The 25,405-nt window shown below is 44.5% G+C and overlaps 1 protein-coding gene across 1 annotated transcript in view; it reads left to right on the top strand.

Annotated features, from left to right (window-relative positions):
- The window catches only part of LOC126355087 (luciferin sulfotransferase-like), a 349,237-nt gene that overhangs the window by 152,002 nt on the left and 171,830 nt on the right, over positions 1-25,405 (top strand). Inside the window, exon 5 of the mRNA XM_050005278.1 lies at positions 2,946-3,084. Within this exon, the coding sequence (XP_049861235.1) occupies positions 2,946-3,084 (139 nt within the window). The remainder of the gene's footprint in view (positions 1-2,945; positions 3,085-25,405) is intronic.

The following is a 25,405-nucleotide window of genomic DNA, read 5'->3' as shown; positions in this document are numbered from 1 at the left end:
TCTCATATGATCCAAAGTGACACACATCACTGGTACCGACGTGAGCAACCACCTGCTGTTGGCTGCACCCTGTGCTCTTCATGGCATCTGGGAGGACCCCTTCCACATCTGCAATTATTCCACCCGGTTTGTACATGGAGTGCACATTGGTTTTCTTTCCGTTCTTGTCAGCCACGTCAGCCAACGCGCCTAGCGTTGGAGCTCCCAACTACCAATAATCCCACCCTCCGTGATTTCCCGGATCTTGCAGGCTGAGTGGTTTCCTCTGAAACAGGACAGGCGACAGCATCTGTGTGAGCGACAGTGTCAGCCACAGACACCACCTGGAACCCGTATGTCAGACAAACCGGGGAGGCCTTACGTGCGGCCACCTGGGAAATCTTTCGCTGCCTAATTCGCCCCGGGGCGACCTCCCACTGGACCACAGGTGAGAGGTCAGCCTCAGGGACCGGTAGGAGGTCTCGGACGTGCTGAACGTCCGTTGGATCACCACGGCTGACCCACAACAGTGGTGTCCATCCACTGCAGCCTCAAGCTGTGTAACCGAAGCCATCACAGCCTGAAGTTGAGAGTGAAGTGTCACCAACTTGGCTCGCATCCGCACACAACAACCGCAGTCCCTGTCCTTCCTAAAGACCGTGGAAAACTAACCTGTGCAGATAAACGGACTATTGGCACGTGCTGCGCAACTCTGCTGTAGACCCTGGCGGAAACGCAGGAGCTGTGTCTAATAACAAGCACAGATTCAAATACCTAACTACCGAAGGACTAAGGTGAAACTAAATAATTCGCCCCTGATTAAGAACTTTTAATATGTCACAAAATCGGTTTGCTTTCCGAAGCAAGCGAAAACGTAGAACTATGGCTATTAGGTATTAAATTTAAACGCAGGAACTCAAGAAAGTAAACTATTAAAGCACACAGATGATATAATGAAATTCGCTTCCCTCGTTAGGAACTCGTAAATTTCACAAAAGCGGTTACTTCCCTGTTGCTGCGCCTGTCTCAGTCGACGACTGCTGCCTGACTTGTGCGTGCACCAGAATTGTGCTCTTTCGGCAGAAATGTCACAGAACACCATCCATCTTACATACAAGCCTCCGAACTCCACGTTCTGTGTAGAGTCGTGGACGTCCAGCCATTTAGCTGTGACTGACACCAATGGGACGCTGCAGGGCGAGTGTGAACCGTCTGGGCTATAGACTTAAACTGTGCCGTGTGATTAACGGTTCACACAATGAACATTCGTCAACATGGTACAAGGAAACTCGTCAGTTGCTGTTTCCACACATACAGGGTGAAAAGTATTGAAACCGGAAAAACTCTGGGAGGTTGTAGGGGACAACAAAACAAATATTTTTTCCCTAATGTCATTTCTTCCTTTGAGGAGTATTTAAAGTGGTAGGGGAAGATTTCTCTGGCGGCAAATTAATTAAACCACAAACACTTTTTAATTTTTTTATGACCAAGAGACATCAAATTAACACAACCCAATTTCAATTACAGTAGAATTTCGAAAATGCTTCCATTGACAAGTAAACAAAGGTGACAAAGTCGGATCATGTTCTGTCTGACACGGGCAAAATCCTCAAGAGTATCCTGAATTATTCCTGCTGCTGCTACAATCCGGGCAACCAGATCCTCTTCTGATGCAACAGGAGTTGCGCAAACAAGTTTGCTCACATCTCCCCAGACAAAAAAGTCCATAGTGGATATATCCTGGCATCAAGCAGGCCATGGTACAGGACCACCTCTGCCAATCCACGTTTGTGGGAACCTTTGGTCCAGGAATCGACGCACAGGACGGCTGAAATGTGCCGGCGCCCCGTCATGTTGGAACCGCATGCGTTGTGTTGTAGGAAGCGGGAAGTCTTCCAGCAATTCTGGCAATGCTCTGGCGTGAAAATTGTAATAGTGCCTGCAATTTAATGGCCTACGTAGCAAATACGGCCCAGTTAAACAGTCCCCAACAATACCGACACATATATTAACGAAGAACCGCACTTGATGAGCGCTAGTATCTGTGGCATGTGGGTTATCCTCACTCCAAACATGTATGTTGAAGAGTCCATCACGCCCAAACGTTGCTTCACCCGTAAACAACACATAGAATGGAAATGTAGGATGCATTACACACTGTTCCAGGTACCACCGCGAAAACTGTGCTCTGGTTAGATAATCAACTGGTTCCAGGTTGTGGACACGCTGTAAGTGAAATGGACGTAACAATTGCTCTAGAAGGATTGTTCTTACATTCGTGTGATTCGTTCCCATGTTACGTGAAATTGCGCGAGTGCTGATGGAAGGATCTCGCTCCACTTGCTACAAGACAGCTTCCTCAAATTGATGCGTTCTTACCGTGCGACAGTGTCCCTGTCCAGGTAATCTACTAAATGTCTCACTCAGACGTTGGTACAGAGCAGCAAAGATCGTATGATACGGGATACGGCGATTAGATATTGTTGTTGATAAACCCGCTTGCAGCTCGTGCATTGCGGTGCGCTACATAGTACGCACCAACCATATCACTGTACTCACTCCAGGCGTATCGCTCCATTAGTAAACAGAGGCAATGCATTACTACACTGGTAGACAGCAGCTGCCTACAACTGAAGAGCGTAATACGGCCTCCACCGGTTTAAATAATCCTCACAGAAAAAATGACATTAGGGGAAAATATTTGTTTTGATATCCCCTACAACCTCCCACAGTTTGTCGGTTTAAATACTTTTCACCCTCTATAATCATATAGTAGCTCACCTCAATACAGACAAATTCTGTAATACTCGACTAAGTCTAGATCATTTTCAATAACCCTGTAGTGTGTAATGTCACGTAACTGAGACGATCATTCAACACATAACCAAAACCGGTGGATTTTCTCATAACATGACAGAAGAACGAAACGTTGTCTATATTTTATTGATTTATCCCCCTTCCTCTAGGTTCGTGGCAATCTCGCGATACACAGGACCGGACGGGGACACCTTGCAGCGCTGTACCGACTTGCCGCGCCCACGGTTCATCAAGAGCCACCTGCCGTACGAGCTGCTGCCGCAACAGCTCTGGACCAAGAAGCCCAAGGTAAGCAATCACTTGGGCGAGCAGCTCCTCTGTGAACCCTTCCGATTATCAACCAGATATATCAATCTTTAACTTCATATTCCCTGATTATCTACATCTACACACAACTATGTACGACCGGGAAAGCTAGAAGAGTCACAAAAAAAAAAAACAGGTACATTAAACAATAACACAGTCAACGAACGAACAGTGGGTAAACACTATAAAATGTCCTGTGGTCATAGCTTGGACCATGCAGAAGTGTTGGGGATGGGGTGAATTTACTGATATTAGAAACATTAGAAAAAGCTTGAAAAACAGTGAGAAACAGAAAGGCAGTTGGTATAGATGCCATTAACAGAGGGTTAGTAAAATACAGCGGAGTTCTCCTCAAACTATGATTTTACGTTTCTTAAATTTATGATGGCAAAAAGCGAGAACATAGGAAATGTACTCCATTTTTAAAGAAAGAGTAGATCGAAAACGCTGTAACAATTACACGGGAGAACGTGTTTTAACAGTTGGGTATAAAGTACATTTAAAAATTTTGACATCAACAGCATAGACTATTTTGTGGCCTGAAACCAAGATAAATTTCCAGGAAATGATTGTAAGGCATACACGAGAACACCGTATATAAAAACTAGATCTTTTTGTTGGTGTTTTACATGTTCTGGGGTTATATTCATCATAGAAACAGGTGAAGCGGTAACTGTCTCGGCATTTTGCGCGTATTGTAAACGCGGCCTTTTTCTTTCTCTACAATAACAAATTTGGTTTACTGTCATAAAGGGTTCCCTCTCATTGCACAGTTTGTCAGCAGCCCTAGCTTAACGGTGCTCGAAGTACAAAAAGGAAACTAACGGAATACGAAGTCCTACACGCTTTAATTAGCCACTTCTTTGAAAGTTATTTGCAGCGTTCTTGTGGACTCTATAACTGTAATATTTTCTTGGAAATTTACTTGCTACCGCAAATTTTCCTTCGCCTTTGCTTTCTATGCTTTTCACGAAAATGCTAATAAATACAATCTACTGAAAATTATTTTCATTCTTTTTTGTGGGGAAAATAACATAAAAATTGCAAAATTTTTAAAAGATGCGCGTAGATACCTGACCCCACAACCCTCAGATTACCATTCTGTACATTAACAATCGTTGGCCGGAAACTACAGTAATATACGTCGTGTATTCCTCGCCAAACCCGCACCATGCACAAGCTACTTTTAGCTCTTGGTCATCTGGAGCTCACATTTCCGTCACTTTCATTTCAGGTGAAGCCGGGCACATAGCAATAAATTTGGACGAAATCGATGATGACGAAGAGGCTCCGTCTGTTTGTACGATAGCTTTCAACGGACACAGCCTGAGTAGCGTACTTAAATGTAAGTGAATGGGTTAATAGGTATTTTATTGTACGTTTTCTTCCCCGCAGTGAAGATTAATTTTTCATACTAATATGCAGCTCAACTTGGGTCAGACTCTCAAAGAATTTTAATCTCCTTGCACATCACCTTCTATATGTGACCAACTGTTCACGCTTTTCTCCAATGGGCTTAGACTATCTGACATTTTTTTGCGACTGTCATTTCAGTTGATGTTGTTAAGTATGCTGTTCTGTTGTCTATGTAAATCTTCTTTCCTGTGGAGTTCTATTCCTTATTTTTGTATCTAAAAACCTGCCACTTACATAGAGTCTGAAGTAGTTATAAATTTAGGTAGAGGTATAACATGATTACTTCGGGGTGCACTCAGCCTCGTGATGCCCATTGAGGAGTTACTCGACCGAACAGTAGCGGCTCAGGTGAAACAAAACCATCGTAACGACCGGGAGAGCGGTGTGCTGACCACACGCCCCTCCTATCCGCATCCACTGTCAGGATGACACGGCGGTCGAATGGTCCCGATGGGCCACATGTGGCATGAAGACGGAGTGCTTTATAACATCTCTCAACATTTAGTCTTAATATTTTCTGGTATGTTCCCTTAACCTTTACTTACTCCTGACCTTAAATACTTATCTCACATGTGAATTACTCAAGATAACGTTTACTCCGTTTTGCTCCTCCCTCTCTGTGCATAATATACAATTCAAAATTTTTCACCCGTACTGAAAACTCTTTCATGAAGATCATATGAGTCGGATGATGGTCTTGTAATCCGAAAACTGGTTGACTAAGTAAATTAGTGCCGTAGAATAATGTAATTTTCACGTGTTTCTTACACATATGTGAAGTTATCCTACCAAGCAGCGACATTTGATACAATTCACGTGATAGTGGATGGCCTTTTCATGCATGATAGTGGTTTCGTTATTGAAAACGCTGAGCATTAATTGTATTTGTCACAAATAAAATGATGAAAATTATTGTCTATGGGCTAATGCAGTAGAGGGTTTTAAGAGAAATGCAACTTTTGAGTCCCCTATTCCTTACAACGCCAAGGACATAGCGGAACTTTTCTTCAAAGTGGCGGTGTAATACGTTCTGCGGTAACTTGGACCCTCTTCGGCTGTTCATTTACAGTATACGTAATTCACAGCCTGTGCCTTATTTCGCAACAACAGATGTTATTTTGTATTCCTTTCTGTATCACGAGCATGCCCTATGAAAGTAGAGTACAAAAAACGAAAACGCAAATAAGATACCTAGAAGTACCAGTCCATTTATTCAAACGTTCCACTACGTTTATGCCCTCTTTACACAGTACGCCAGAGAGGAAAACAAATTAAGGCATTAACAGCTACGTATTGTAAATTTAAATGTACTTCAGTTTGTTGTTGCCCTGAATACACAATGAGTTAATTATGCTGTAGACGAGGTAAACGCAGAAAGAAAAGAATCAGAAAAGAGAATGAATGAAAGATTTAAGCTACCTGCTTGGAAAATACGTTATATAGGTTACCAGTCTGTTTGCTTTAATTCTAAAACAGTTCATTGTTATTTATAGACACTTGAAAGCATATTCATGTGCTTAGAAAATGCAATACCCGTTTCGGCGAGAGAACGGCCAATAATATGCGTTTATGGACTTCTTTCCCAATAGCAGGTAGTCTCTTTGGTACTCGAACCGGTTTCAACTTTCAGCAGCGATTTTCCCCTGTCGCACTGTCATATGGATTTACTAATTAATATAATTTTTTTGTGCAAGTAGATATGTAATTCTGCATGAAATACCTATTAGTACTCCTGGCGATCTTTGAATTACCATGAAAGTTCTGCTTACTAATGTATGAGCACGGGAATATTTAATTTAAGGTTGTCATAAATCGGCAACATCTACTTTCAGTCTGGGTTGACTACTCGTCGTTATGATTTCCACGAGACATACAGTCGTGTCTTGACGAATGACGCAGCTTTATCAGGCTCCGTTTCCCCGTCAGTCTTTAGTAATGCTGGAATTATAATTATTTATCATTCTCGTAAGTACGAAGAAGTTCAATAACGGCAGTCTCCGTCTCTTGTACTACAACATTAGAGTAAATACTTCAGTACAACACTGAGGTGAGAAAGTCATGAGGTAGCGACATGCACGTATACATACGGCAGTACCATCGCGTTTACAAGGTATAAAAGGGCAACGCATTGGCGGGGCTGTCTTTTGGACTTAGGTGATTCATGTGAAAAAGTATCCGACCTGATATGGACGGACGACGGGAATTAATAGACTTTGAACGTGGGAAGGTGGTTAGAGCTAGAATCATGGGAGATTCCATTTCGGAAATTGTTAGGGAATAAAACACAGATATCGACAGTGTCTAGAGTACACCGAGAATACCTCATCCCAGGTATTACATCTCACCATGGACAACGAAGTGGCCGGCAGCCTTCACTTAACGACTGAGAGTAGCGACGTTTGCGTAGAGTTTTCAGTGCTAACAGATAAGAAACTACGCGGAGCCGTGAGGGATTAGCCGAGCGGTCTGAGGCGCTGCAGTCATGGACTGTGTGGCTTGTCCCGGCAGATATCAGTGTGGGACATAGACGAACGTATCCTTTTCAACAGTGTAGTCAAATCTGGTCAACAGTTTGGTGAAATCTGGTGACCAATGCGAGCGCCTTTGCTATCACGACGATTTCACCTGCCGCACCTCTCGTGGTCTCGTGACCATATCTATTGAACCATAGACGACTAGAAACAGCGTGACCTAGTGTGATGAGTCCTGCTTTCAGCTGATAAGAGCTGATAGCAGGTTTAGAATGTGACGCAGACACGACAATGGACCGAAGTTGTCAATAAAGCACTGTGCATGCTGGTGGTGGCTCCATAATTGTGTGGGCTGTGTTTACATGGAATGTGCTGTGGCCTCAGGTCCAAATGAACCAATCATTCAGTGGAAATGGTCATGTTCGGCTACATGGAGAATGTTTGCAGCCATTCATGAACTTCGTGTTCCCAACAACGATGGAATTTTTGTGGATGGCAATGAGCCACGTCACCGGACAACAATTGTTCGAGACTGGTTTGAAGGACATCCTGGATATTTAAAAGGAGTGATTCGGGTACCCAGATCGCCCGAGATGAATCCTATCGAACATTTATCTGACAGAGTCGAGAGGTCAAAAACATGGTTCAAATGGCTCTGAGCACGATGGGACTTAACATCTGTGGTCATCAGTCCCCTAGAACTTAGAACTACTTAAACCTAACTAACCTAAGGACATCACACACATCAATGCCCGAGGCAGGATTCGAACCTGCGACCGCTAATAAACTCGAACATTTTTAATTTTGGGTCCCAAATTATGCCAGTAAAAAATTTTCATTTTCAGAAAGTCTTCGATGTATAGCATTGAAAATGCAAATTTCCATCCTGAATTTTGACATTGATTTCTTCAAAAATTAGAGCGTGTCTAGCGAAAAGCCGAAACACGACTCATACGGACTGTTCTTGCAAAACTTGATCAAAACCGGTCACCCACATGTCACACCCCTTCCACCACACCCGGCTGTAAGCAAAATTAACTCTGTTATGCATAGTAAATGGTTTCACATACTTCATTTACAAAAGTGTATACACTTCAGTACAATCATCTATATATTAGCTTGAAAGTAACAAATACAAAACATTTGTTTCAACGACTCATTAAGCCATCTATGTAACAAGTTGCACATTTCCTGAATTGAAACTTGATGACGTTATGCCTTTGTTTAAGAAAGGATATAAACAATTTCCGTCCAATTTCCGTTCAGTTTCACTTTTGCCAGTATTCTCAAAAATTTTAGATAATATAGTATACAGTCGGCTTCTTAACCATGTGACAACTAATAATATACTACCCAAGTCTAAGTTCGGATTTCTAAAGCGTTCTCATGTTGAGAAGGCTGTTTACACATACAGCGAAAATTAATTCATTAGACAAAAAATTACAGACTATTTTTACATTTTTGTCATCTGTCAAATGCATTTGATTGTGTAAATCACAATATCCTTTTAAGTAAATTACAATATTAACGGGGTTGCGGGGAATTCTGCAAAATGGTTCCCGGGAAATGCTGCAAAATGGTTCCATTACTGTATCTCCCAGAGGAAACAAAGGGTGTCGTTAGGAAAAAGGCATGACTAAAACTATCAGGCTCGATTCAACTGGGAACTCATTACATGAAGCGGACCGTAAGATTCCATCGTAGGGCCCTCGCTTTTTCTTATGTCTACAACGACCTTTCATCAGCAACAGTATCAGATGCCAAGTTTGAAGATAATACAAAGACTGCAGTAAATGACAATCAAGTATAGTTTTAGACAAATCTGTTAACGAAATTTCCATGGACTTCTATTAAATGGTTCCTAGCCAATTTCGTAGCGAAACGTCACAAAAGGCCACTACATGCTATTTAGGAGTCGCAAGACGGTTCCCTTCAGTGTAAACCGGAAACGTGATGAGAAGCAAACGGAAAAAGCGAACAGTGTTAAACTCTTGCTTGGTAATAAGTTCAACTGCGAGTAGCACACCACAGAACAGATGCGCCTAAACATGTCTCTGTTAGCAAAACGAATGTTGTCACACATAGTGTACATGGAAACGAAACATCTGACAAACTATGCTTACTTTCATTCCGTAACGTTATATGGGACTGCTCTTTGAGGTAACTCATGAAGCCAAGAACACACATTTTCGGTAAGTTGCCAGTAGCCATAAACAGTTTAACTACCATCAAAGTTCAGTTCAACAGGAGCCTAAGGATTTACTGGTGGCCAACTAGTTCGACTCCATTGATTAATATTATAGCAGAAACAGCTGATGTGTGTGTATGTTACTAATACGAATATTTGTACAGTCGGACGTCTGACAAATTCAATACACTAACGCGATCATTGTAAATACACTCCTGGAAATGGAAAAAAGGACACATTGACACCGGTGTGTCAGACCCACCATACTTGCTCCCGACACTGCGAGAGGGCTGTACAAGCAATGATCACACGCACGGCACAGCTGACACACCAGGAACCGCGGTGTTCGCTGTCGAATGGCACTAGCTGCGCAGCATTTGTGCACCGCCGTCGTCAGTGTCAGCCAGTTTGCCGTGGCATACGGAGCTCCATCGCAGTCTTTAACACTGGTAGCATGCCGCGACAGCGTGGACGTGAACCGTATGTGCAGTTGACGGAGTTAGAGCGAGGGCGTATAGTGGGCATGCGGGAGGCCGGGTGGGCGTACCGCCGAATTCTCAATACGTGGGGCGTGAGGTCTCCACAGTACATCGATGTTGTCGCCAGTGGTCGGCGGAAGGTGCCCGTGCCCGTCGACCTGGAACCGGACCGCAGCGACGCACGGATGCACGCCAAGACAGTAGGATCCTACGCTGTGCCGTAGGGGACCGCACCGCCACTTCCCAGCAAATTAGGGACACTGTTGCTCCTGGGTTATCGGCGAGGATCATTCGCAACCGTCTCCATGAAGCTGGGCTACGGTCCCGCACACCGTTAGGCCGTCTTCCGCTGACGCCCCAACATCGTGCAGCCCGCCTCCAGTGGTGTCGCGACAGGCGTGAATGGAGGGACGAATGGAGACGTGTCGTCTTCAGCGATGAGAGTCGCTTCTGCCTTGGTGCCAATGATGGTCGTATGCGTGTTTGGCGCCGTGCAGGTGAGCGCCACAATCAGGACTGCATACGATCGAAGCACACAGGGCCAACACCCGGCATCATGGTGTGGGGAGCGATCTCCTACACTGGCCGTACACCTCTGGTGATCGTCGAGGGGACACTGAATAGTGCACAGTACATCCAAACCGTCATCGAACCCATCGTTCTACCATTCCTAGACCGGCAAGCGAACTTGCTGTTCCAACAGGACAATGCACGTCCGCATGTATCCCGTGCCACCCATCGTGCTCTAGAAGGTGTAAGTCAACTACCCTGGCCAGCAAGATCTCCGGATCTGTCCCCCATTGAGCATGTTTGGGACTGGATGAAGCGTCGTCTCACGCGGTCTGCACGTCCAGCACGAACGCTGGTCCAACTGAGGCGCCAGGTGGAAATGGCATGGCAAGCCGTTCAACAGGACTACATCCAGCATCTCTACGATCGTCTCCATGGGAGAATAGCAGCCTGCATTGCTGCGAAAGGTGGATATACACTGTACTAGTGCCGACATTGTGCATGCTCTGTTGCCTGTGTCTATGTGCCTGTGGTTCTGTCAGTGTGATCATGTGATGTATCTGACCCCAGGAATGTGTCAATAAAGTTTCCCCTTCCTGGGACAATGAATTCACGGTGTTCTTATTTCAATTTCCAGGAGTGTAGGTGTTGAATAATCATTCTTCTGTTCAGTGTTTCTTACCTCATACATGCAAAAATTGTTTAAAAATTATTTTACTCATTCTATGTCCATGACGATCATTCCACTTGGTATCTGTGGATGGTTCATTAGCATATTTCTTTTCTTTGTAAATATTTATTATGCATTCCTGTTCTTCTGACACGTTCTACAATCACGAAGATCTCCTCAATACGGATTAATTGGATCAGAAAGTATACCTAATATATTGTAATATCATTTAGTTTGAGAATGTAAGAACCGTAAGACTTGCATTATTTTTGTGGAAAGACTAAACTTCCTAATTTCTTGTGAACATTAAAACTTCAATGCATTAGAAGATAGCATCTTTCAAATAATTTTACATAGATATTAATTTAATCCACTGGCTGTCTGACTATATTTCTACTGCATTACAAAAGGTACTTCCTTCTTTCGTGATTCAAATGCCTCTGTACAACATGAATCTTTTGAAAGTTTAACTTAGTTCCAAACAAATATTGAGGATTAGTTCCTTTAATAAAGTATGCTGGCAGTCTTTCTATGAAAGCAGCAGTAACAAACAATTTATAAGTAGAGCACTTGTCCGCAGTAACTTATATACATACTTGAATAGACTATGATTGAACGGATAGGGTACCCTCTGTCTATAAAGGACTCGAAGTTTTACTTTTCTTTATATTACCACAACAACACTACGGAATAATCTACACCATGTAAAAAGGGTAACAAAACACAGTGCTCAGAGTTTGCCTTGGATAGACAAACTCGACACTTTTGTACTCATGTAATGGTTGCACATGAGTCTGGTTCCATTTTTTACAAATCAATGGCTATTGGCATATTCTTCTGCTCTTGGTACGACGTCACGTGCGGTTGTTTTTCTAACAGCTGTCCATGATTATGGACGCTCTAAAATTAGTCTGTCCTCAGATTTTCAAAACACCACATCCCTGTGCAGAACACACGACACTGTCCATTCGATCACTGCGAACAATGTTTTACCTGTTACTTTCATAAAATATCTAGGATGAATTAAACTGGAACAACCATATAAATTAATTGCAGGAAGGTGCCAGACTACGATTCGTAGCTTACAGAACCTCGTTCGAGCAAAGCTTGAAACTGCTCGTCAGTATGGAATATGTACTAGATAGGACTGATAGAGAAAACCATCGCGTTTCGTTACAGTTTAATTTAGTAAGCACGTAAGCGTCACAGAGATGGTCAACCAAGCACAAGAGAGGCGTTCTGCATCACTGTATCGTTTACCGTTAAAGTTCCGAGGGGGTGTGTGGCTAGAATAGTCAACAAAATTAATGTTCCCCCCGACATTTATCTCGTGGAAAAACCATGAAGATAAAATTAGAGATTCGAGGTCACAAAGAGGTTTACCGTAATTCTTGCTTCCAGTAAACTTTTTACAACAGGAAGAGCAGAGGGTTGAAGTGGCAGTGGTACAAAAAATACACTCTGGCAAACAATACAAGGTAGCTTGAAGAGTGTAGATGTCGTTGTAGCTGTTAGCAACGGTTGTACACTGAGCATCGTTCACACATACGGCGACTTGCTACTAAATACAGACAGACTTAACAGCAGAAATAATTAACACAGAGCATTGTTTATGCTAGCACTGGGTGCGTACCGCCCTGTTAACTGCTAGTGACTCACAAACCATCTGCCGATTGACAAACAAATTTCCTTTTGAAGGGTGCAGTAACGATTCCCCGTCGATGGTGCGAACCACATAACAATAAATTTTTACACTCCTCAGTGTAACATTTTATCAAGGAAGTACTACATGAATTTTTTACATTTGTTTATAATACAGATGTCGAGTTAGAGTCGCGGTCCGGCACACAGTTTTAATCTGCCAGGAAGTTTCATATCAGCGCACACTCCGCTGCAGAGTGAAAATCTCATTCTGGAAACATCCCCTAGGCTGTGGCTAAGCCATGTCTCCGTAATATCCTTTCTTCCAGGAATGCTAGTTCTGCAAGGTTCACAGAAGAGGTTCTGTGAAGTCTGGAAGGTAAGAGACGAGGTACTGGCAGAATGGAAGCTGTGGGGAGGAGTCGTGAGTCGTGCTTGGATAGCTCAGATGATAGAGCACCTCCCCCAGAAAACCAAAGGTCTCGAGTTCGAGTCTCGGTCCGGCACACAGATGTGGTAACTTTGTGCAATACGTACATTACTGGTATAGATTTTGCATGTAGAAGATCTAAGCACAGATTTTTGAGTGAAAAAAGTATTAAACTATTCTGCAAGTAGATAATCCATTATACACAAATCAGAGAAAACAAAGTAACGTGTCAATTAGAAAATGCGAGCAACTTTGCAGAAAAGTTTATGCTACACAGTTTATATGCTTCTACAAGTAAACCAGTTTTCAAGTATCGGGAGTGAACATGTGTTTGGGGAGCAGGGTTCGACCAAACTTAAGTTGCAGTCAATGAAAAATAAATATGTAAATACGTATAGACTGTTAATGGTAGAAGTGTCAATGTACAGCATCGGAAGGAATCAGCATTACATCATTCTAATGGCTGAGCTTGATAAAAGTGAATTTCGAATAAATCACAAACACTCCAAAAATGTTTCACAACAGGTTGAGAGTTATTGAGTTCAGAACTCTGTTATTTGTATTGCCGAAATTGTCTTGTTCTTTGGCGTTGAACTTATATTAAAATGTGATTCCCGTAAAGCTACCTACGAAATCGAAATTTACTTTCACAGCCGTTTCTATTCAGATCTATATTCTTGATTTTTTACTGTTTACTGATAAGATTCTGCCTGAAATACCTTGGCAGTAACGTTAAGGAAACTGTAGTTTATTCTCGAGTCATTGCTTTTCTAGAGAAGAGTGGTATTTGCATTCTCATATTAAATTAAACGCACGGCGCCCCCACTGTCTGTTATGGCCAGAGTATTATACGATGCTGCGCAGAGATATTTCTGTATACGCAAGCCACAGGAAACCATACAACGTAGCAACGGGGAAATGTAAACAGCCTTATAGAAAACACTCTTCTGCACGATTTATATGCTTCCTATTTTGTCAGTGCCCCACAATGAAAGGACAGCAGTAAGGCTGCTAGAGATGAGCAGCAGCAAAACGTAGCATATCTGAAAGGAAGAACACAGTAGAAAGAAATATTGAAGTTTAACGTCCCATCAAAGACAAGTTCATTAAAAATGTAGCACTAGTTCGGATTGGGAGGCTGTGTACAACACTCTGTTATTCACAGTTCTCTTGATCGCAATTGGTGGACTTAGAGCAATATACCGGCTGCAACACTTGTGAATCAGAACTAATAACCCGGAAATACAAGATGCAAAAATATCTTTCAATACAAAAATTTAAATAATGGAAGATAAAGAGAAATAATGAATATGCACCCAGTATCTTGTTATGAGAGTTACACGTCTGATAATCATCTAGCGCCCAACTTTAAATGAACTGCTTTGCTTTCCAATGCGTAGTACTTCCAATGGCAGTGTTTTGTTTCTAGAGACTGCTTCGCTTGCTTGTGTGAGAAGTATAATTTTTAAAAAAATTACTAATCCAAGCAGGCTCCGAACTGTTGAAATGCCACCCTCGCAAAGGAAGTGACCTGTTATTTCAACAGATAAATCAACTTGAAGTAACTTTTATGACGGGAATTTTTCTTCCACTTTCGTTCCCTCTTCCTAGCTGCTTGCTTGGGGTTAAGAATTACCAGAAACGTCTTGCTTACCTGGAGCACTCGATATGAAGGAAATTTGTCTGTTGTATGCTGAATTAGGTCACCAGTCTCATATAATCCCTCAAAGCAACGAAAAGATCAGTAACTAGGGGTTAATTTACTAGTATTTCCAATCGAAAATTCTGTGTGTTTGCTCGTCCGACTAATTTAAATGCTGATATTCTAAGGATAAATGAGAAATTTGAAATATATATGTTCATATGTTCATTTCTTCCTGTTTTATCTTGGCATTGCTTATTTTAATAAATCTACTTTATTTAACCCTTCATCACCTATTTGAATACAATTTCATTCACTACATGATCGAAAGTATACGGACACTCCCAAAACATAAGTTTTTCATATTAGGTACATTCTGCTGCCACCTACTGCCAGATACTCCATTTCAGAGACCTCAGTATTCATTAGACATCGTGAGAGAGCAGAATGGGGTGCTCCACGAAACTCACGGACTTCGAATGTGGTCAGGTAATTGGATATCACTTGTGTCACACGTCTGTACGCGAGAGTTCCTCACTGCTAAACATATCTAAGTCCACTGTTTCCGATTTGATAGTAAGTGGAAACGTGAAGGGACACGTACAGCTCAAAGCGTACAGGCCGACCTCCTCCCTCCTCTGTTGACTGACAGAGACTGCCGACGGTTGAAGAGGGTCGTAGTATGTAATAGGCAGACATCTATCCCGATCGTCACACAGGAATTCCAGACTGTACCAGGGTTCACTGCAGGTACTATGACAGTTAGGCTGAAAGTGAGATAACTTTTATATCATGGTCGAGCAGCTGCTCAAAAGCCATACATAGCGCCGGTAAATGCCAAACGACACCTCGCTTGGTGTAAGGAGCGTAAACATTGAACAGTTGAATAGTGTAAAAACGATGTATGGAGTGATGAATCACGGTACACAATGTCGCGATCCGATGGCAGGATGTGGATATGTCGAATACCCGGTGAACGCCACCTGCCGGAGTCTGTAGCGCCAACAGTAACATTCGGAGCGGTTATGTTATGGTGTGCACCGTCTTGCTTCCCTCCTTGTTTGTGGATTGTATCTTACAAAGTGGCGGAGTGGTTATACGACAATAGCATCCCTGTAATGGACTGGCCTGCGTAGAGGCCTGACCTGAATCCTGTATAACAGCTTTGGAATGTTTTGGAATGCCGACTTCATACCAGGCCTCACCGACCGTCATGCATACGTCTCCTCAGTGCAGCACTCCGTGAAGAATGGGCTGCCATTTCGCATGAAACCTTCCGGCACCTGACTGAACGTGTGCCTGCGAGAGTGGAAGCTGTCATCAAGGATAAGGCCATATCTTACATGAGCAACAGAAGCGAGCGACAGCGCGCGACAGCTTCAGGCGACATAACACAACCTCAGGTGTAGTAGTTACAGAAGTGTCCTACGTGAGCCACATCTGTGTCGCTGCTTGTCTCCCGCTGCAACTGGCGACATTTGAATTCAAATGTGTTTGAATCTTGTCGCTGCAGCACCCGCGACACAGAGCGACAGCCACATGTCTTCTCGGCAAAGCATTGGAGAAGACGCGACGGCAGCAATGAATTACTTAAAATCCGATTTTAAGAAAACTATTCGGTGAAAAAATTTGATTCTTCCGCAACCTATAGCTTGATATCCTTGAGTGATAAAGGTCAGAATTTATTTTCGTTATTCGTCATAGTTCCTGTGCTGTACAAAATTGAGTACATGGATGCACGAAACTTTTAACAATTTGCAGAGGTAATTGGTTCTAATGGCTCTGAGCACTATGGGACTTAACATTTGAGGTCATCAATCCCCTAGAAGTTAGAACTACTTAAACCTAACTAACCTAAGGACATTACACATATCCATGCCCGAGGCAGGATTCGAACCTGCGACAGTAGCGGTCGCGCGGTTCCAGACTGAAGCGCCTAGAACCGCTTGGCCACTCTGGCCGGCTTGCAGAGGTAAAATCACATCGTGTAGACTTTCGTATAGTTCATTTTATGCCATCCATTATTGCGTATGAAATGTAACCAATATATCTAAATTATATTTAAAGTTGAGACCGGGATGATATCTCTTTCCATTCTTGAGATATTGGTTGTTATATCCGCAGACAGGTAGCTCGCGGCCCATCAGAACCTTTCCAGCGCTTCAGGAATCAAGTGGTGGTAAAAATCGTCGTATCCCATAAAAGGTTCAAGATATGGAAACGACGAATTTTGGAAATGACAGCACGCAGAAAGGACTATTTTATCATATGATTAACACTCGATATGTTTTTGTAAAAGCGTGAGCAGAGCGAAAACAAGATTCTGTATAACTTAAACCATGACGTTTTGTCCAAATTTTCATAGCCAAACAAAGGGAGAGGAACAGGTAAACGGGGTATCAAAGTGACCACCATTAGGTCTAGTCTTGCATGAAAATATTTAATGTAAACTTAGTTAATAAGCTGATGAAAAATTGAAATATTTCACGAAAACCTGCTGTAAATGAAGGGTCAAAAATGTCATGTGTTCAAGACCCAGCTGTTTTGCACAAAATTGATACCTTGGTGCGGCATTTAAAAGTCAAAAAGGCTTCCTTCAAATCAAGTACGTTAGGAAGGCAAATGAGGAGTCAGTAAGATCATGCTCTCTGAATAAATTTTGAAATTGACAAATGGAAGAAATCAGTCAAATATTTTATGAAATGATTTACGTAAAAGAAATAAGTAGATCAGAGAAACGTTCTATGTGCCTCTGAATGATGCTCGAAATCATGAACAGAAAATGAGGTGCACCAAACGGTTCCCTAATAATTTTTGCTTCATACTTTTAGACAAATCATTACATAAAACATTTGAATTACTTCTCAAAAATTTTGTAAACTTTACTTTTGCAGCCTATTTATAGTAACTGAAACGCTTGGCCTTAACACTGACTGTTGATGAATTACTTTCGCAACATCAAATATCTGTAAAATTCCATGGTTCATTGTAATTTATTAAGAATTAAATGTGTGTGATGTACTAAGATCAAGTTCTTTGGCAAGACCTTAAAAAATATACTTATCAAAGCAGTGTAAACAGTATACATAAAATATACAAGCCATGAGCTTGTAAGTAATTTTCAGTCAGGTGTCCGGATACTTTTGATCACATAGTGTATTCTATAGGATGTACGTTTTAGTATAAAGGATGAACATTTGTATTTAGGCCTATGCTTTTCGCTATTCGTTTCGAATGGGGCCGTCAGCTTCGATTCCTCTAAATTTCTTTGGTCTTTATTGCGATTTGCTTGTTCAGTAGTATGATAACTACATTCCACCAGTCTGTACTACGGCAATGTTTACACTCGTATGCATTGTTTACTCAGTGATAAATGTCCCCCTAAAATGAGCTTCCAACTCTTGCTAGTGCTGACTAAAGCGAACTGTATGCTCATTAGCTCGCAAATCTGACAAGCCAACAGTTCATAGAACTGGCAGCTCACGTAGTTTGCAGATTTATATAAAGGGAGCATTTCATGATGTCGTTTAATTAAAACATGCAGGGTGGCGCAGAAATGTTGCGACAGACGTGGAAAGGTTGTAGAACAAATCGAGGATAGGAGCCTGCGCCCGAAACCGGCATGCAACGACGCTACACAGCATCGAAAGTCGCCGGCATTTGCCACTAGGCCACCCCTTTGGCACAAACATGACTTTGTACGCTGATGAAGCGTAGGCGTAACGTCTCGCAATGTTGTTTTGTTATTCAGTGATTGGGGACTGATTGCAGCGATAGCCAGTGGAGAAGATGGAGCTAGCTCCTGCGTAGAGACGCCTTGGCTCCTATGAATGCGATGCTCTGTTGCTTCGGTGGATGACGGTTTTGGACACGGATTCCCATGAGCAAGTCATTTTCCTTTTGGAACTCGCTAAAATCTCCAACATTTTTCGGTATACAGGTGACAGGTGTTCAAAGCCGCCATCCACCAAGGCAATAGAGCATGAATTTCATAGGAGACAAGGACTATCTGCACAGTAGCTAGTTCCATTTTCTCCACTGGCGATCGCGGCAGTCAGTAGCGATCGCTGGAAAACAAACAAGATTGGAATACATTCCGGCTACGCTCCGTCAGCGTACAAAGTCACGTTTGCTGCCAGAGAGATGGTATAGCGGCAAGCGCCGGCGCCTGCAATTTCTATGATGTTTCTAGACACGGTATCCTATGTTCGATTTGTTCCTTAAGACACAGACTGCAACCAGTCAAAGTTTATCGTAGTATTTCTGGGGCACCCTCTATACACTACTGGCCATTAAAATTGCCACACCACGAAGATGACGTGCTACAGACGCGAAATTTAACCGACAGAAAGAAGATGCTGTGATATGCAAATGATTAGCTTTTCAGAGTATTCACACAAGGTTGGCGCCGGGGGCGACACCTGCAACGTGCTGACACGAGGAAAGTTTCGAAACGATTTCTCATACACAAACAGCAGTTGATCGGCGTTGGCTGGTGAAACGTTGTTGTGATTCCTCGTGTAAAGAGGAGAAATGCGTACCATCACGTTTTCGACTTTGATATAGGTCGGATTGTAGCATATCGCGATTGCGGTTTATCGTATCGCGACACTGCTACTCGTGTTGGTCGAGTTCCAATGACTGTTAGCAGAATATGGAATTAGTGGGTTCAGGAAGGTAATACGGAACGCCGTGCTTGATCCTCATATCGCTAGCAGTCGAGATGACAACCATCTTATCCGCATGGCTGTAACGGATCGTGCAGCCACATCTCGATCCCTGAGTCAACAGATGAGGACGTTTACAAGACAACAACCATCTGCACGAACAGTTCGACGACGTTTGCAGCAGCATGGACTACCAGCTCGGAGACCATGGCTATGGTTACCCTTGACGCTGTGTGACAGACAGGAGCGCCTGCGATGGTGTACTCAAAGACGAACCTGGGTGTACGAATGGCAAAACGTCAGTTTTTCGGATGAATCAAGGTTCTGTTTACAGCATCATGGGGGTAGCATCCGTGTTTGGAGACATCGCGGTTTTTTTTTTTTTTGTTTTGGTTTGGTTTTAGGGCGCAATACTGCTGTGGTCATTAGCGCCCGGTCTGTGACTTAGGGAAAGGTAAAAAAAACGAAAATGGGAACCAGCAGCAATGGGAACGATACTCAAAAAATTGGAGAAACTAAAAGCAGAAGGAAAACTTAAAAAACCACTACAGAAAGGGGTTGGTTATCCCCAAAAAGAGCTTCAAATGACTGACGTCATCTCACTGGCACTAATAAACTCGAGAACGCAATCGGTTGAGCGCGTGTCATCTGCTAAAATGGATGATATTTCAGGCGACAGTTGTAGACGGGCGCGTAACGGAGTAAAATAGAGGCACTCAAGTAAAAGATGTCTTACCGTCCACAGTTGAGAGCAGTGGGGACAAAATGGGGGAGGCTCACCGCTTAAAAGATGTCGATGGCTAAAAAGACAGTGCCCTATCCGGAGTCTAGTTAAACTTACCTCCTTCCGACGACGCGTTTGGGAGGAAGAAGTCCAAGCACAGGGAAGAGCTCTCACGTCCCACAATTTATTATGGGGAAGTGTCGATCAGTGTGCATGCCATAAAATAACAACACGACGACATAAAACACTCCGTAGATCGGCGAAGGGAATCGTGCGAATAGCTGGCTGAAGAAGAGAGACTGCAGCCTTGGCCGCTATATCGGCCGCCTCATTTCCACAGATAGCAACGTGTCCTGGGAGCCAGAGGAATGTCATCGAGACGCCCACCAAGTGGAGCAAGTTGAGGCAGTCCTGAATCCGGTGGACCAGAGGGTGGACAGGGTAGAGAGCTTGGAGACTGAGGAGAGAGCTGAGTGAATCTGAACAGATAACATACTGTATCCGCTGATGGCGACGCATGTATTGGACACCCTGGAGAACAGCGTAAAGCTCCATAGTATAAACCAAACACTAGTCGGGAAGTCGAAATAGATTTGGGGTGTCGCCAACAATATAGGCACACCCTACACCAAACGATGTTTTTGAGCCGTCAGTGTAAATAAATGTGGCTTCTTTCATTTGTGCACATAGAGCAGAAAATGCCCGACGATAAACAAGTGAAGGGGTACCATCCTTGGGAAACTGACAAAGGTCACGGAGCAAGGAGGTACGGGGATGGAGCCAAGGTGGTGCTGTATCCCAAGTTGTCAAGAAAGTTTTAGGAAAGCGGAAGGAAAGAGAGTGGAGCAGTTGACGGAAGCGGACTCCCGGTGGTAGTAGGGAGGAAGGGCGGCCTGCATACCTAAATCCAAGGAGAGGTCGAAAAAAATGTCATGGGCAGGCATGGAAGACAGATGGCCAGCAGAAGGACAGCTCGCTGCTGGACAGCGGAGGTTCAGCAGCCTCAGTATAAAGGCTTTCCACTGGGCTGGTGTAAAAAGCTCCAGACACTAAACGTAATCCACGGTGGTGGATAAAGTCAAGACGCCGAAGAACAGACGGCTGAGCAGAGGAGTAAACGATGCTGCCATAGTCCAATTTCGAGCGCACTAAGGCGCGATAAGGACCCCTCGGGCCGTTCCCCAGGCGGAACCAATTAGGATACAGAGGGTGTTTAGAGATCGCAGGCAGCGAGCCGAAAGATAGGAAACGTGGGAGGACCAGCACAGTTTTCTGTCAAACAAAAGACCTAAGAATTTAGCGACGTCCGAAAACGGAAGATTGATAGGTCCTAGATGTAAGGAAGGTGGAAGAAACTCCGTACGACGCCAAAAATTAACACAAACGGTCTTACTGGGAGAAAAGCGGAAGCCTGTTTCGATGCTCCAAGAGTGGAGGCGATCGAGACAGCCTTGAAGACGTCGTTCAAGAAGGCTGGTCCGTTAAGAGCTGTAGTAGATCGCAAAATCGTCCACAAAGAGGGAGGCCGAGGCATCAGGAAGGAGACAATCCATAATAGGATTTATGGCAATGTTAAACAGTACAATAATTAGCACGGAGCCCTGGGGTACCCCGTTATCTGCTCTGCCATAAATTCGCGAAGAAAAAGGGGCAACCGACCGCGAAAGTCCCAAGAGAACAGTGTGCGGAGGATGCCTGTCCTCCAACAGGTATCGTATGCTCTCTCCAGATCAAAAAATATTGCTACTGTTTGCCGTTTCCGGAGAAAATTGTTCATGATATAAGTGGAGAGAGCAACGAGATGGTCAACTGCAGAACGATGCTTTCGGAAACCGCATTGTGCAGGTGTTAAGACTGCGGGACTTCAGCCACCAAGCTAAACGGCAATTCACCATACGCTCCAAAACCTGACATACACTACTCGTGAGAGAAATAGGGCGATAGCTAGAGGGGAGATGTTTGTCCTCTCCAGGTTTCGGAACAGGAACGACGATAGCTTCCCGCCATCGTCTGTCCAAATTCTATTATTAAGGCGAAGGAGGTAACGCAGACTATGGTATGGTAAATGCAGCAACATTTGGATGTGGATACCATCCGGTCCTGGGGCGGAGGAGCGAGAAGAAGAGTGCAGGTAGGAGTTCTCGCATGGAGAAAACACTATTGTAGCTTTCGCGATTTTGAGAGGAGAAAGCAAGAGGTCGCACTTCCGCTGCACGTTTCTTCGGGAGAAACGCTGGCGGGTAATTTGAAGAGCTCGGAAATCTCAGCAAAGTGTTCACCCAATGAGTTAGAAATTGCGACGGGGTCCACTAATCTATCATGCGCAACAGTGAGCCCAGAGACCGGGGAGAAACTAGGCGCGCCTGATAACCGTCGAATCCGATTCCAAACTTCCGAGGAGGTAGTGAAGGTGTTAAATGAGCTAGTAAAGAAGTCCCAGCTTGCCTTTTTGCTTTCGCCGATGACGCGACGACACCACGCACGGAACTGCTTATAGCGGATACAGTTGGCCAATGTAGGATGGTGTCTGAAAACGCGAAGAGCACGTTGCCGCTCACGTATTGCGTCACGGCATGCCTCGTTCCACCAAGGAACTGGGGGCCGCCGGGGCAATTCGGGGGTGCGAGGTATTTAACGTTCCGCAGCTGTAAGAATAACGTCTGTAATATGAGTGACCTCATCGTCGACGCTAGGAAAGTGACGGTCATCGAATGTCGCTAGAGACGAAAAAAGTGTCCAATCGGCTTGGGCAAACTTCCAGCGTCTCGGGCGCATATATGGCAGTTGTGGCTACAATAGAAGGACACATGGAAAGTGGTCACTCGAGTGTGTATCAGCAAGGGCGAACCATTCGAAGCGCTGAGCTAGCGGAACAGTACCGACCGAGGTCCAAATGATAGAAATTGGTCGTGGAGGCAGACAAAAAAAGTAGGGTCCCCATTGTTGAGGCAAACAAGATCCGCTTGGTGGAAGACGTCTAGCAATAGTGAGCCACGCGGACATGGATGTGGAGATCCCGAAAGCGGGTGGTGGGCATTGAAGTCCCCAACCAGCAAATAGAGGGCGGAAGCTGACCAAGAAGATGGAGATCAGCTCGTGCCATTGATGTGGACTATGGAATGTATACAGTACAAAGAGGGAAGGTGTATCCAGAAAGGGAAAGACGGACAGCGACTGTTTGGAAGGAAGTGTTTAAGGGGATTGGGTGATAATGGAGAGTATTATGGAGAAGAATCAAGAGTCCTCCATGTGCTGGAGTGCCTTCAACAGAGGGGAGATCAAATCGGACTGACTGAAAATGGGGAAGACAAAGCGGTCCTGAAGACAGAAGATGACCGGCGAGTAGTATCGGAGGAGGATTGTCAATTCATTCCGATTGGCTCGAATGCCGCGGATATTCCAATGGATAATGGAAATAGGGTGGACAGAAAAAAGAGGAATGTGACCAAGGTTGCCGTAAACTCAACGACTGCTCAGAGCTTGCGACCGACAGCGTGGAACGGCACTCAGCCGAAGGCAGAAGATCCTGATCAACAGGTTGTTCAGGAGCAGCTCCTGCCACCAGTGATCGGCCAGTTGATCGGCCACTAGCAGTGCGCCTCGGCGACACAGAAGACGGCCGAGGGCGGTTACCGCCAAGTGGTGCTGTAGATGAGACACTCAGTGGCGGAGAAGGAGAGGAACTGGGTTTCTTATTAGCCTTCTTGGAAACATGATGTTTAGATGAAGGAGGGACCGATGGTTGTGAAGTTGGGGTACGTAAAAATCTTCACGAGTATGGTCTTTTTTGGAAGTCCGGGTGTCTGACTTTTGGGGTCGAGATTTAGCAGAACCCGATGAAGGGTGAGCTATAGATTGAGCAGGCAAAAGTGGGGAGATTGAATGGGCGATCTTTGTTTGCGCTGGTCAATCTGACGACCGTGTCACTAAAGGTGAGATCACAAATCTGCGTGGCCGCCTCCTTTGTTAGCCGAGGAGAGGCAAGGACAGTGCTGTATTTTCCTGTCTGAGGCACAGTAGGGCTTTCGACATGTGAATAATTTTCGAGCAGCAAATGTCGACACCTTTTTCTTCACTCTGATTCCCTGAATGAGCTTTTCGTCTTTGAAAATGGGGCAATCTCGAGAGGAAGCATCGTGGTCACCCATACAGTTGATGCAACGAGGGGATGGAAGTGGACAGGCACCCTCATGGGCATCCTTGCCACACGGAAATTATCTCCTAGCCCGCTTTTATTTTCGATGGGAGTTGTGTCAAATGTTAAGAAGACAGTATGGGTTGGAACGATGTTCGTGTCAACCCTTTTCATAACTCTATGAACAGCCGTTATGCCCTGGTCAGACAGATAGTGTTGAATTTCCTCGTCAGACAATCCGTCGAGGGAGCGTGTATAAACGACTCCACGTGAGGAATTTAAAGTGCGGTGTTCTTGAACCCAGACGGGGAAGGTGTGGAGCAGTGAAGTACGCAGCAATTTTTTTGCCTGGAGGGCACTTACTGTTTCTAACAACAAGGTGCCATTCCGTAATCTGGAACAAGATTTTACAGGACCTGCAATTGCGCCGACACCTTTCTGAATAATGAAAGGGTTGACCGTGGAGAAGTCGTGACCTTTGTCAGACCGAGAGACCGAGAAACAACAAAGAACTGAGACTCAGTGAACTTACACTTATGAGCAGACATAGTCGAAGATGAGGAAACCATTGCGCCAGAATCTCCCATGATTACCGGCGTCTCCGATGGCGCGCCCCTCCCTTGTGGGAGCCCTCTCTGAGGGCACTCCCGCCTTAGGTGATTGTTCACACCTCAGGTCACACCTCCCGAGAAACGGACGGAGGGACCAATCGGCACTTTCGGAAGGTATCAGCTCGGGTAATCACCCCTCCCTGGCCTGCCTGTTACCAGGGGGTACATACGTGTCCTACCTGTCTACCCGGGGCGGGGAATTACGCGTTACCCCGTTACTGGTTACGCACGAAAATGGGTGGGTCGGCCTTCAGACACGCACAGGGAGGAAGAAAGAGAAAGGGAAAAACAAAGAAAGGGAAAGGAAAGAATAGACGTCTCAAACGCCGCAGCGGAGAAAAGGGTAAAGAGAAGAGGTAAGGAAAAGAGAAGGACAAAGGAAGGATCAAGACATGCAGGCAGAGAAAGTGAAGAATGCGTTACATTTACGAGCGTTCGTCTCCGGACGTAGGTAAAACCATACTCCCAGAGGGGGAGAATGGGAAGGAAAGACGTTAGGGGAGGGGAGGCGAAGATGGGGGATAGGGAAGGATGCGGAAAAGGAAGGTATGCAGCCCGGAAAGGAAGGAAGGCCACATTAGCTCGGGGTCCCGTGCTCGCTACGCACGTATCCACAAAAGAGTTATGGACCCCCTAGTGGAGGACATCGCGGTGAACGCACATTGGAAGCGTGTATTCGGCCACCTCTTGTTCGCATTCACGGCACTTTGAACAGTGGA

The sequence above is a fragment of the Schistocerca gregaria genome, chromosome 3 (assembly GCF_023897955.1).
Source record: "Schistocerca gregaria isolate iqSchGreg1 chromosome 3, iqSchGreg1.2, whole genome shotgun sequence".
Taxonomy (NCBI): Eukaryota; Metazoa; Arthropoda; class Insecta; order Orthoptera; family Acrididae; genus Schistocerca; species Schistocerca gregaria.
This window is presented reverse-complemented; position numbering and strand designations above follow the sequence as displayed.